Source organism: Bacillus rossius, chromosome 2, assembly GCF_032445375.1.
Source record: "Bacillus rossius redtenbacheri isolate Brsri chromosome 2, Brsri_v3, whole genome shotgun sequence".
Taxonomy (NCBI): domain Eukaryota; kingdom Metazoa; phylum Arthropoda; class Insecta; order Phasmatodea; family Bacillidae; genus Bacillus; species Bacillus rossius.
The window spans coordinates 129,006,305-129,019,981 of NC_086331.1; the positions used below are offsets into that span (position 1 = coordinate 129,006,305).

The 13,677-nt window shown below is 32.4% G+C and overlaps 1 protein-coding gene across 7 annotated transcripts in view; it reads left to right on the forward strand.

Moving 5' to 3' along the window:
* The window catches only part of LOC134529823 (KICSTOR complex protein SZT2-like), a 186,302-nt gene that overhangs the window by 2,502 nt on the left and 170,123 nt on the right, over positions 1–13,677 (forward strand). For all 7 annotated transcript variants that reach the window (XM_063364304.1, XM_063364309.1, XM_063364308.1 and 4 more), the window contains exons 2-6: positions 3,196–3,330; positions 5,005–5,187; positions 5,865–5,942; positions 10,320–10,412; positions 11,730–11,867. In XM_063364304.1, the coding sequence (XP_063220374.1) occupies positions 3,196–3,330; positions 5,005–5,187; positions 5,865–5,942; positions 10,320–10,412; positions 11,730–11,867 (627 nt within the window). The remainder of the gene's footprint in view (positions 1–3,195; positions 3,331–5,004; positions 5,188–5,864; positions 5,943–10,319; positions 10,413–11,729; positions 11,868–13,677) is intronic.

The window sequence follows — 13,677 nt, forward strand, 5'->3', positions numbered from 1 at the left end:
AAACAATGATTCACCCAAAGTTGCTTATGATTGTAGTTCAAGGCAATACAAGTTTCTTGATCATGTACAGGATAGTTTTACTAGTGCGTCCTAAACTTAAATAACAACAATACAGTTATTAATCTTCTCAGATCTGCCAGAAACTCATTGCCCTCGAAAAATACACCTTTTATATAATTTCTGTTTCTTCGATAATACCCTTCCCTCTAATTTTGGCATAAATATTGCTTGAAGTTCCAACTTGATTCTTAGAAAATTGACACTGCTGAAGACTGGAAAAAAATTGTATTTTATATATATATGTGTGTGCGTGTATATATGTGTATATATATATATAGATTAAATGTGTTTAAAATTGGTAAAATTAAAACAATTTACATTGTATAATATATTGCAAATGGAAAAGAATCGGAAAAATAAGGGAGATCTTACCAATCACATTTTCATTGCTGCTGCAAGTAGGTAGTTGTGGCCTCAGATAGGTTGGTGCAGCTGATTCACCCATACTCCAGAGGCAAATTGGTGTAGATTTCTGACCACACTGTGATAAATTTGCTTTTCTCCCTTGAAGAAATTTATTTCTGTAACAATTCTTTGCTTTACTTAGGTTTTGACTCAACCCACCATGATGAATTTTTTATTTACTGCTTATTTAATATTTTAAATTCAATGAATAACCTTGACTATTAGTCTGGCAGAAATTCTAATTACCAATATTATTTTATTAACCTTTTACAGGTAGAAAATTAAATGTATCATGCATCTGGTGACAAAATTTTCCATGGAACACAAAATGCACTGCTTACATAGTACTTAGTGGAATATGAATATAAGTGGTCTTAGATAAAATATAATGTCATGGGGGGGTGAAACTGAACCATAAGTGATATTTTGTGGAAGGGTTTAAGTTAAAGCAATTTCAAGGATTTCTCTTTCAAGATAAAATTTACCTGTTCTTATGACATTAAAATGCATATATATATATATATATATATATATATATATACATACACCTGTTCTTATGACATTAAAATGCATATATATATATATATACACCTGTTCTTATGACATTCAAATGCATATATATATATATATATATGCATTTTAATGTCATAAGAACAGGTATATGTATATATATATATATATATATATATATATATATATATATATATATATATATATATATATATATATATATATATAGCTCTGTACAAGTAGCCATTATTTTTTCGAGATTCAGTAGAAATTAAAAATATATTTTTGCAGAATTTCAATGATTTAATAACACTTTTAACATATTTTTAATTTGGCTGGTAAACTGGTAAAAATCACAACAGAAACACTATTCCTTCCCACTACAGAGCTCTGTGTTGTGCAGTAACAAAACAAATTAAATTTTTTTGAACCTAACCTTTTAACCATCTTTTGCGTCTATGTTTTTTAACTTCAACAATTTGAATCAACCACTTGAATCAATTTGATTTAAGATGGTTACTTCAAAAATGGAACATAATATAAATGAAAAATACTTAAATATTTTCACAAAATAATTAATAAACTTAGACAGTTTAGTCAGAACTTTTAGAAATTAATTTATGAATTTCAAAATATCTGAAATCATTGCTAGCCATCTGGAATGGTAGGTACCATTTGGTTTGTAAGTCACTTGTTCACCACAGGGCATTAATAACAATATATAACATTCAAATATGGCAAATTAGGATTTATAAACTAGGAAACTGGTGTGAAATAATACAATTCACAGGTAAATGATTACATTTGTTTTTTTTAATCACTTTCTTTCAGAAGAGATGCTAAACTCCTCAACTAGATACTCTTCTTATTGGTATATTGCTGTTCCAGCTGTTATTTATATTAAATGTCTTGGTAGCCATTGTTAAATGGCAGTAGAATAATTTTGTTGTTAAAAAGGTATAAAATGTTTATGTTCTACCTGCTATTATACATAGAAGATATCTTTCGGTGAAATATGATAGACAAAATGATACAGCTATGTGTTTCAGCACGTGTAAACTAAGTTGCTATTTCAATGATATATTGGAAAAAGTGATATTGGCTACCAAGAAATAAATCTAAATTGTATAAGGGATATGGAATAAATTGTCAGAAAATCAGTATTGTTTTAAAGGTGGCTACAGACCGACCATTTTTGCAATATGGTATTTGACACTTGGCTAATATGCCTTCTGGTATTACACTATAAAATATTACATCTTTATGTTTTCTTGCCCTTTCTATAACTTCAAATTAGTTAATAAAATTTATCATTCGAACGCTTTGTTAGAATATCAGTATTGATTTACACTTTACATCATTCTGAAGTTTTGACGTAGTTATGTACAAAAAGAATTTAACCTTTCTTCTGATGCAGGGTTATTGAAAGTCTGGAATTATAAGCAGATCAGAGTATCACCCTTTTATTTTCAATTCCTTTTATATCCATAACTATGAAGTTATGTTAGGAGATTATCAATACCCACTTGGTAAGTTGACTTCCGAATACCTGACTTGCTCTTTTAAGAATTACAGTGGTTGGTGGGTCATAAAAGTATTAACTCTTCCGCTAACAAGCCCTCTGAATGTGTGCAACGCCCAAACTACAATAAATCTTCTTCCGTGGTTTTACTCTTCAGTTTTTTTCTGCTGAAGTAAGCATTTTACTTGCCATTGTTACTGTTCATTTAACGTCCTACCAATTTACATGTGCCCGTTTACACCCAACACGTAACTAGATGCACCAGTTTGATGTATTTGGGCTCAATGTTTCGTTTACAGCTAGGTGGTTATAGACAGTTGAACTCAACAGCACAGCTCCAGGAAACTGGGCCCATTGTAAGGAACCGTCCCACAATTTGCCTGTAGTGATTTGGGGAAACATGGAAAATCAAAATCAGGGTAGTTGGGTCCTGAAGTTACTTTTATGATATAAGCCAAAGCGTGACTAGAATATATAAAACTGAGTTGATAAAATCCAAAATCAAAGTTTATTCAGTTATTTGGACTGTTTCACTTAGTTTAGGTAATGATACCACTATAGGCAGAAGTACCTCTTTTATAGTTATGTATAAGCTACTGCAGCAAGAGTTTGTTTAGAAAAATGTAATTATGAGCAATTAGTATTTTTTTAAAATATTTTTCTTGCTTTTATTGATAATTTCTTTTATCATTTTACAGGAACCTGAGATCTTGGAAGCTGGATTTATTTACATATTGATGACCAAACGCTATTCTTTGTCTCGTAGTGTCCGTGCACAATGGTTGATAGAGCACTTGAACAAAACTTTAACAGTAAGAAAGAGGGAGACATTAGTAAGTTTTTAAATTGTAACTGTTCATCAGTTGAAATAATTAATATTATTTAACTAGAGTGAAACATAATGTTTCTCTGCCATGAAAATACACATGTACTGTATGGTGAACAATGTTTGTTTTACCTGGAACCTCATATTAACACATTTTGGTTACTTGTTACAATGTTACACCATTGGTCGTGCTTGAGGATTTTTCTCACCGTCGCTTCTTTCATTATAAAAACGTATCTCAGTAAATAAATAATACTTATTGGCTACTTTGTTATTTATTCTGTGTATTTTGTGCCGTAAAATTATTTTGATGTCACTTTTACATGAACATGATTGTATAAAAACAACCTATTTGGGTATAAGTAGTTTCCTTTTAACTCGTCAGAATAATGCCTCGTGTGAATTAAACCTGTTATTAAAAAAAATATTAAATATTATTTCATTTGAAGATTTTTAACCAATTTTTATCTTTACAGTTTGGGCAATATAAGTATAAACTACTGGGCTGATGAGTGCCACACATGTTGCACACACTTTTGTAGTTTTCTGTTTTTTTTTTTTTTTTTTGTCAGAACAAATAAACAAATATAATTGTTAGGATATATGTTCCAGTATCACTGCAAAAAAAATTCAACGTGAGGGGTTGCGTGGGGAGCAAAGTTGTTATATACTATACATGCCATTAAATGGAGAACTGTTTCCAGGTCAATAATGCATACAATCAATTTGAGTGTTGGCCAATGAAAGTTGAAAACTCAGCTAGACGAGAGGACGTCTGCTCCGACTCGTCTTCAAAAATAAAACGATACTATTCTTTTAGTGTGAGAGAAATGTTCATAGCACGACCAATGAGGGGTAAGGAGAATTGCGGCCTTTTTTTTAACTTTAAATAATATTTTTTATCTGCAGTACTGATATATAATTTCAATATTTACAATTTATTCCTAAACATCTTATTTTCTTAAAACACATAAAAAAGGTCATGTACTAAGTGCATTTGGGCCAATTTGTCATCTTTTTTTTTTGCAAATTTAAGGTAAAACAGGTTTTTACATCTCACTACTGGGTTTTCATTTTAACTGGAACTTTCTTACATGTTGAAACGTTTTTCTACTATTTTACTATTAACGAACTTCCCTTTTTATGTTGACCAGTAAAATTATCTATCTGTTAAAATGTTAAATTATCTTTACTATGAAGTCTCATTTTCTTGTAAACATCAGAAAATTATTGCATCAAGCGTAACATGTTTTGCTGCTCCAATCAAGTTTTCCCTCACTTCTCAAATGGCATGATTTTGTACAATAGAGCTCATTTTGACCATTCTAAAACTGTACAATTATTGCATACAATATTCACTATTGGAATAATGTGAAAATGAATTGTTTAAACCATTCAATATTTAGTTTCAGACTGTTATTGACATGTGCTTTGGAAATGTATTAATAGTTGCTGTTTTCTGGATGTATAACCATTGTCAATTACTAAAAATGATTTTTTTACTTCTCATGTGTTATATTAAATTCTTGTCAGTGTCTTAAAATTGCTTGTTTATAATATAACATAAATCTTCTATATCTGGCAAGTTGTGCCTCTAGAAATTAATGTACCTCTTTTTATATTCAGTATGAAAATGTTGTTGTATGTTGGTAAGTACCAAATGTGATGATTGTTTGTGCAGGATTCATGCACGGAAGAACTCACAGTGGTGTCAATAGTCCCTCGAGAACCACCGCTGGAATGGAAGCCAGAGTCAAGCCACTCGTACACGTATCTAGTCACTTCGCATTCTGCAATCATATTTCTTTCCCATAAGTATCGCATTGTATATTGTTTGGACATGAGCCCGTCCCTTTCATCTGTTGTAAGTATATTAAAAGTTTTTAACATTGATGTAATTTTGAATCCAGACATTACTTTTTTGAGTGTGTGTGAAAACAGTGGTTTGAAAATAAAGAAAAATTAGCAATCTACTGGTGTCCTGCATGTGTATCAGGGCCAAGTACTCTTCAGGGAGTTGTTTACAAGGCTCTTATGTGCATTGTTTACAATTGGGAAACATAGCGGATGAATTCAGAGCCTTGCGCGTAGAGGCTATTCCGCGCTAGAAATACCAGCGAGCGTCGTGCTTATCATCCCGCCTCACCAACACACATACACCCCTGACGAGGCGGGCACCTTAAGACCCATTTTCTGAAATTGTACATATAGGTATCTCATGAACACTGAACTTGTGCCTTGCACGTGAGGTGTTTGTAGTTATTGTATCAATTTGAAATATGTTTGGCAGTCAGCTGGTTTTGGGACCACCAAGGTGTTTTCAAACACCACCCAGCAGTTTTCAAACACCACTCAGCTCTGTATTTTTCTGTGGGAATCTTGTGTTCAATTAATATTTGTAGCAATTTTAAATATACATATACAGTTAAGTAATAACAACTTATACAAATTATTACTATGTGGTAGTGTTTGTACATTTCTGACACATGTGCTTATTCTTAGTAATACAATTTACATACAGTATGGATATTTTTCTTGCAGGATATTCAACATGGGGAAGTGATGATCGATGAAATTTTTCAGAGCTTTAAGAAGAGTATTGAAGGCTTTACCAGGCCTGTAAGTTATAATTTTTTAAAGATTTTTATGTCTTAAATGTTACTTTTATTATTATTGTTGACAATGGAGAACCATTGGTTTAGTCACGCCACATGCCTATCATATCTGATCTAGGTTTGATTTCCAAACTCAGAATTTTCATAACTGAAGAGTATGATATGATGTATGTTGCTATCTTGCCAGAAGGTTTTATTTATAATACTCTCATGTCCCCACTATATGTCACCTCAACCTTTCTTCAGGCTACTTAAAAAAAATTAAATTTATCAAGAAATGAATACCCATGAATTCACGTAGGTATTAAAAAATAAAACTTTATAATACTTTGTAATAATGTAGCAATACTTTATGTTATAATTGAAGGTATACTTCTTTAGGTGTGTTATAAAAAAATGATAGAGTAATTTTTACGATGAGCGCGCACCACACAACGACAATTTCACAGGATGAAAAGAGTGCGCTCTTAGAGAGCGGTTTGGCAAAAACTTGTATGTGCCGCCAGAACATTCTAGCGGCCGGTGTATTTTATTATTCGCGTCCACAAAATGTATTTTAAAATGCATTTTTGTTAATTTATCATTCTAGTCATATCATTTGAAACCCAAAAAGACATGAATTTGTCCTTTCGTGTTAATTTTTTGTGGTGTTACACTTCAGTAATAACAGAGTAATTCCAAGTTCTGTTATCATTTTGTCACACTTCACTCTGTTGATGACTTGTGTAACTAGTGGATCTTTTAGTTTCAAAAGGCAAAAAAATAATGATTTCGTCTAGATATAAGTGCCTCTATGTTTATTTAACTTTTGATTACTTTCACAATAAGATAATATTTGGTAAATTGATTGACAAATGTATTACGATTATGCATTTATATCAACATGGATTTAAAATTACATTACCAAAAGAATGGGCCGGCCCTAATTAGAAAATTACCCTTCATAATTAAACATAATTAAAATGTAATCAGCAACAATAAACAGGTTAAGTTCCTTTCACAATCGTAGCACACTAAGAGTGATTAAAGTCCCGAAAGAAAAATTTATGGTGCTCTGATATTTTCAGCGTCGTGACTTAATGTTATTCTGAAGGTATAAAAAAAAACTGAAGGGCTGGAGGTTTGACGATTGCTGGCTGAAGTTGGGCTGCTAACGAGCCATCAGGGTGCCTCAGTCGTCCTGATTGCTGGAGGAAGGACTCGAGGGTGGTGTTCTTAGGTCCGCATCCGACCCTTGGAACCTCATCCGGCCCTCGGACCCTGTCTGTGAACAGATCCGAAACAAACATGTTCAGAACTGGTTCACAGACAGTTGGCAAAATAGGCAGAAAATGCCTTCTAACCACGATGATGGTCGGGGAATAATGGTTGTCAAAAACTCACCATAAAGGGAGATGGCTTCCAGTGTCAACCAGGTTGCGGAGCTCGCGAACCCGCGGTTGTCGCAGACGTTTCCATGATTCAAAAGAATAGAAAATATAATAAAGTATGATTAACGAAGCATGACTACTTCTACGAGGTACGCAGACTGACTAATTACTAATTACTAGAGTTGTAGGGATCACATCCCTTGCCTAGCTGATTACATCCTTAAACAACGACCAGAGTGAAGTCTTGATGCCGACGATGCGGTGTGGTCAGTTTGGAGTCGCGGGGCGAAGTAAGTTTGGGGCGGCAGCGACTCGTAATTAAAAGACGACGTCAATCAAAGAAAAGGGGGAGTCTTCGGCTTCCGGCCTGAAAGGTTCCGAAGATTACCGAGGGGCTTGTCGAGAAATACTGACTTTAATATCTCGAAGTTGGTGGTACTGGCCGATGTCAGCGCGACCTACTGAGGGGTGTCCGAAACAAGGAGAGATCGACTCACACGAGGCAACTGCTAAAGCATTGGGCTTATGGACTAGTGGTGAGACCTTGAGACAGGGCGACCCTGGCTGGAGTTAGTGGCCGGTCAGTGCTCTGGGCCGTGTTCCCAGGAAAGCTTGGGTTGGGAGGGGGGGGGGGGGAACAAGGCTCTACTGAGCCCGGAGGCGTGACTGTGCGTTGGTGAAAATGACTCGAGATAATGCCCTGGAGTGCTCACGTCAGGTGAGGTCTTAGAAACAGCCTGCCCTGAGAGCTTGCAGGACCTAGCAGTTCTTGTCACGGCTCGGAGGCGAATTACAGGCGACGTACATGCACCAAGGCGGGGATAAGACGATAGTACTTGCTGGGTCATTAGATTTATGCTGGGAAAGATTGGGGAGACAGGTCTGACAAAGATTAAACGGGAGGAGGCAGAAAAAGTTTAAGTTCTTGCAGCAAAAGATAAAAATAAAATGACTGGCGACAGAATTTTTCAAAAATTCAAATTTAGAATTGTGCCAAAAATACTAGTTGGCGGCACAGTGGCGATCTCGACATTTTGTTTTGCGTGCAGACGACTTAGCGACTTGGAGTGGCCGCTCTTCTTCAGGTCTAGTATTAGCGAGAAACTGAGTTGGAGATTAAATATTTATCTGATTTATGTTTTGAGAGTTTTTTTATATAATTCTACGTATAATTTCATGCTGAATACCAAAGATTTGTTTCCCTACAATGTTTATTAACCTGAGAAATCTGGTAGGTTTGTGCATAGCTGCGCAGTTATGTAAAATATAGTAAAATATTTGGTCAATATTATTTGTTAAAATTTCAATATCACATATTCAAGTATATCCCTTGATCTTGATGGCATTATCATGTATACATTAGTCCTGTGGTATTTGATGCTTGCGGTGTTAATTTAGCACTTTGAAAGATCTTGGACATTACAAAAACTTTTGATATAACAATGAATTATAATGGTAAAATAAATATGAACAAAAACATTTTCACAAGAACTGACATTATTGGTTTGTATTGTGCTATTATAGTTTTTGTTTTGTAGAGAATGTTTCGACATACTAAATTAAACAGGGTTGCTACAGGTATAGAAAATAGGGAAAATAAGTAAACGTCAAGGAATTTAAAATAGTAAGGAAATACCTGGAAAAGTAAGGGAAATCACCAAATATTTGTGTAATATTTTCTTGTGACAATAAAATTAAACATAAAATACCTTTTCCACCAACATTCAGGCACCTCAAAAACTGCTCAAACATTTAATAATCATGATTTTCGTTGATTTTCCATTTCATGAATCCCTGGTCTTTTTACTGTAAACACAAATGGGGTAAACTAATTTTTTGGATGCTTACATATAAGTTAGATAGCCTACATTAGATAGCTTTAGGCGAATATAGCAGTTGTATACAAACTCGTTTGTCTATCTAAAATGGCATAAATTTTGCTCAAGTGACAAATTTGAAAGCTCATAATATGTCTTCCCCCCAAAAAAAACTCAACACCAAGTGAGCCGTGGTATAATTTGTGTCTAGAAGGTCAAAGAAACATGTCGATTCAGATCTGGAAAAGCTATAAACATCAGGGAATTTTGGAATTTCAGGCTTGTAGCAACCCTGTTAAAATAGTACCCATCATGTACCAAAATAATTAAAATAAACTTCAATAAATAATTCAATTTATAAAATAACATATATTAAAATAAACACTCAACATTTAATATTTTTAGAAACATGTGTGTAAAATTATAATTTATTACATTATGAGATAGTTAAAATTATTCTTATTACAATGGAAATTAATTTTTGTATATAGGCTTTTCAGGAATAATATTATACATCACAGTAAGTACAACCACTTTAGGTGTAAACTTTGAGTTTCAAGTGACCTGTGGTGACAATTAAAATGAGTGTAAAATAGGTGGAATGTACATCTTATGTCCTTAAACCTGAGAAAATGTGTGAAAATTTTTATATTGTTAGTGAATCAAACTTAAACTTTAGAAAAGTCTGTGTATTATTCTTAACTTGTATGACTAAAAAGTACACATTTCCTATTTAAGAATCTCTAGAATTATTAATTTTTAATTTAATAATTTTACTTTACATTATATTTTTGTTACCTTTAGCACTAAATAAATTTATTTCTTTGTTTACAGTTAATTATTATCTACTGTACTGATTTGAATATAGGACAGAATAGCAACGACATTGAACACCTTTGGTTGATTAAGTATTTTGAAAGTAATTCTTCACAAAAATGTAGAAGAATTTTTATGAGTTTAAAATATTGAGAAAATACTTTCATGGTCATCCCACTAAAAATAATTGCTTGAGACACCCATGTTCTAAGTATGACTTAAAGTATTGCAGTAATAGCTCATAGTTAAATGGTCTTCAGGTAAAGTAAGTGGCGAAGAATGAAAGCCCTTAAAGTGTTTATCATTTGTGAAGTTTGGGATTGGTTTTGGTGTTCTGTTTGCTTACTTGTGTTTTACCTTTTTTCTGTTTCTTTACAGTTCTTAATCCCAGGTTCCTGCACACTTTTTTCACCTGAGATATACATAACAGTGATTGCTCACACGCCATTCTTCACGACTCCTGCACAGCAGGTGAGTGGTTTATATTGCTTGATATTCATGTATATTTTGGTAAGCATTTGTGTACTGTTTCACCATGTGTTAGCCCTCAGGTATTTGGGCAAATGTGGGAGCCAAGTAAGAAAAACTCCATTTCACAACCGGTGCATGCTGCAAAAGTTTACTTCCACTCTGTTTTTCAAGAACGTTAATATAACGCAATGTTTTTTCCTGATGCCAGTCAGATTTACTGCTTTATTTTATTGTTGAAGTGAAAACTTATATAAGAAGGTTTGGATAGGGAGTAAATTCATGTAAGTCGTCATTGAAATGGTCACGTGATGTGGAAACGATAACACTATATCTATTCAAATTGTGTTTTTGTTCAATTGTTATTTTAAATCTTAAGTATACGATTACTGTGCAGTAAAAAGTGAGTATAAAAGATATTAATATTCTCATATAGATATATAGTTTGAATAACGAAGAAAAAATACTTCTTGTAGCAATATAACCTAAAAATTAAGAATGTCATTATTAATTTTTTTAATACCTACAATTACTATGAAATGCATATTTTATAGTAATTTAGGAGTTATTTTACTAACGTGATAAAACAAATTTGTTGTGTGATAATATTTGTTCGTAAAAATTGCGAAAAAGTCTCTGATTTTTATCAAAAAATATTTTCTTATGTTACACAATTATATTTTACAAAGTTAGTATTTCTTATTTCAAATTATATTTGTATTTTCTTCATTGTATTATTAATATTAATAATAGTTACTTCTTTTAATATTATTAATTCTATCATTTGAAGTTTAGGAAAAAAATGTTGTGTACATTATATTGTTATTCTCTCTAAATATAAATTTTTAATATTTTTTTAGATCCTCGATTCTGTGTGGAAAACGTTAAAAATGTCTCCAGACGACAGAAAAAGAAAATTGAAAATAACAATTGTTTGTTTATAGTTTTAAGTTTTCACTTCTGTCGGCAGTCCTCATGACTGCTTTCAAATTTTTTTTATTCTCATGAAACATTTTTTTTTAACAATCCTCCTCCTACGATGACGGAGTTTACAATGAGAGAGGTCTTAACTTTTAATTGGAAACTATGAGAAACAGATCTCATATATACATTCTCCCCTGAGGAGTGAATTATGTGATTTTAAACCTTAGTTGCCTGCTATATTGGGAGACAAGTGGTCTAACCAACTTTGGAAAAAATTACAGTTGAGTGTTCTGTAAAGACACAAATTTGCAAACCTTTTTTTTAAGGGTTTTTATCCTATTTTATTTATTGAGTAATTGCTGGAGTGTGCATGTTCAGCTGTATTTGTGTGTGCAGGTGTTGGTTCAAGGCTGGCTTTTAACTCTTGAGAACGTACAACAGTTTATGGATATTGTGCACAATCAATTGAACCAGCTAGAGGATTCATTTGCTGAAGTTTCTGCGATTGTTAATGAGCAGCATGATGCACTACGGGTATGTAATAAATAGAAGTGGACTTAGTTATAATAGATTTGGACATTTTTATAAAAAATGACGGTTATCTGAAAACACTTGTTAAATTGCCCCTTTTGTGAATGTTAATGCATGTGTTATATTATCTTTGACACGTCAATGAATGTTCTAAGTTGGAAATTCTGCATGTTGGTTTGTACATAGCTCTTAATAGGCAGTAGTATACGGTAAATAATTTTCAACCTCATTAAATTGTGACCTTTATTTAACTTATAAAGTGTGAAGAATTAATGTGACTGAACTTCTGTTCTAAATATTTTAAAGTATGAATTGGGTTTATATGCCATTCAAACATTTAACAATTTAACAAATAACTTAAGAAGGCTTCAACAGAAACAATGTGATATATATATATATATATAGCCACCTTCACAAACACTAAAATATATTAAAAATTGACCACCCACAATGAACGATAGCAACTTTTGGTGTACAATTGTTTGATTCTTTTATTTATCTATTCTGAATATGTACAGTGAAACTCTGTTAACTTATATTATAATGTAAATGAACCCTTTTAAGATTTTTTTTTAAAATTGGTTTGAGAAAATTGGCACTTTGCCTGCCAGTGGTAAAAAATGTTGACTTATCACATGTGTTTATTTCTTTATTGAGAAACACGATTCCACATTTAGTCTACGTGGATGCCCAGTATACAAAACCATGTTATATCAGTAGAGATGGTAATTTTTAATTTTTGTGAAATGATGTGAAATTTGTTTTTTTTAGGCAATAAAATGTGAATTTTGCACTTTTCTGTAATGAATGTAAAATGGATAAAACTTAGTTTAAAAACGATTATTGAATTGGAATAGTAAGAATGAGATAATTGGAATCCCATAAGAACAATTTTTATCACATCACATTATAACAAAATACATATTTAAAATATATACATATTTAATTACAAAATGCATAATTAAATACATATTTACTTAGTGTTACAATATATGTAGAATTAGAACATTTTTAGCATTTTAAATTTTAAATTTTTTAAATTTTGAAATTATTTAAATAAAAAAAATCATTTTTGTGGAGAAAACAAGCTGTTCTGCATATTCAGGGAGTAGAGATTCTTCTATAAGTCACAATGTTGTCACCTATTGAGAAATGTCTTTTCACTGCACACTTGTGTGGCAGTTTTTGCTTGCCACCCAGTGTATGTGTGTTTGGGTAAAAGAGGTTAGTGTTTTTTTCCCACTCGTAGTGTGACTTTTTTTTGGGCCACATGAAACAAGATAATTACCTGAGCTGTCACTAGGCTAGGATTGTGAGTGTGGGCCTGTATCCGATCGTTCACTGTGTATTATCCACCAGAAAAACATTGTTAAGCTTTAGGAGTCTTTGCTGTGAGTATGCGGTCAGATGTTTTTCTCAAGATCTATACAAGTTTCTTTCTCTTTGCCACCATGTTCTGAGCGAAACTAGTCACAGAGCTGGCATGCCGTGTTTCTACCCTCTGATCTCATGAAAACTGTCAGCTTTGTAACTCCTGCTTTGTGTAATTTTTTGGGATATGTATTTATCATTATCAGTATACTGACAATTCTAATCTATTTTCAACAACCTGACAGACTTTTTTCTCGGTAAAATACGTTTGCTGATAACGTGGATGTTAGAATTGGTTCTAATTTACTAGTTAAATCCGGCTATTATATTAAAATTCTGTTTTGTATGCCTTTATATCATCTTGGTAATATTATTTAAATTAATAAATAATTATTAACTATAATTGATTATATATAATAGGTAAAAAAATATGAACTTTAAT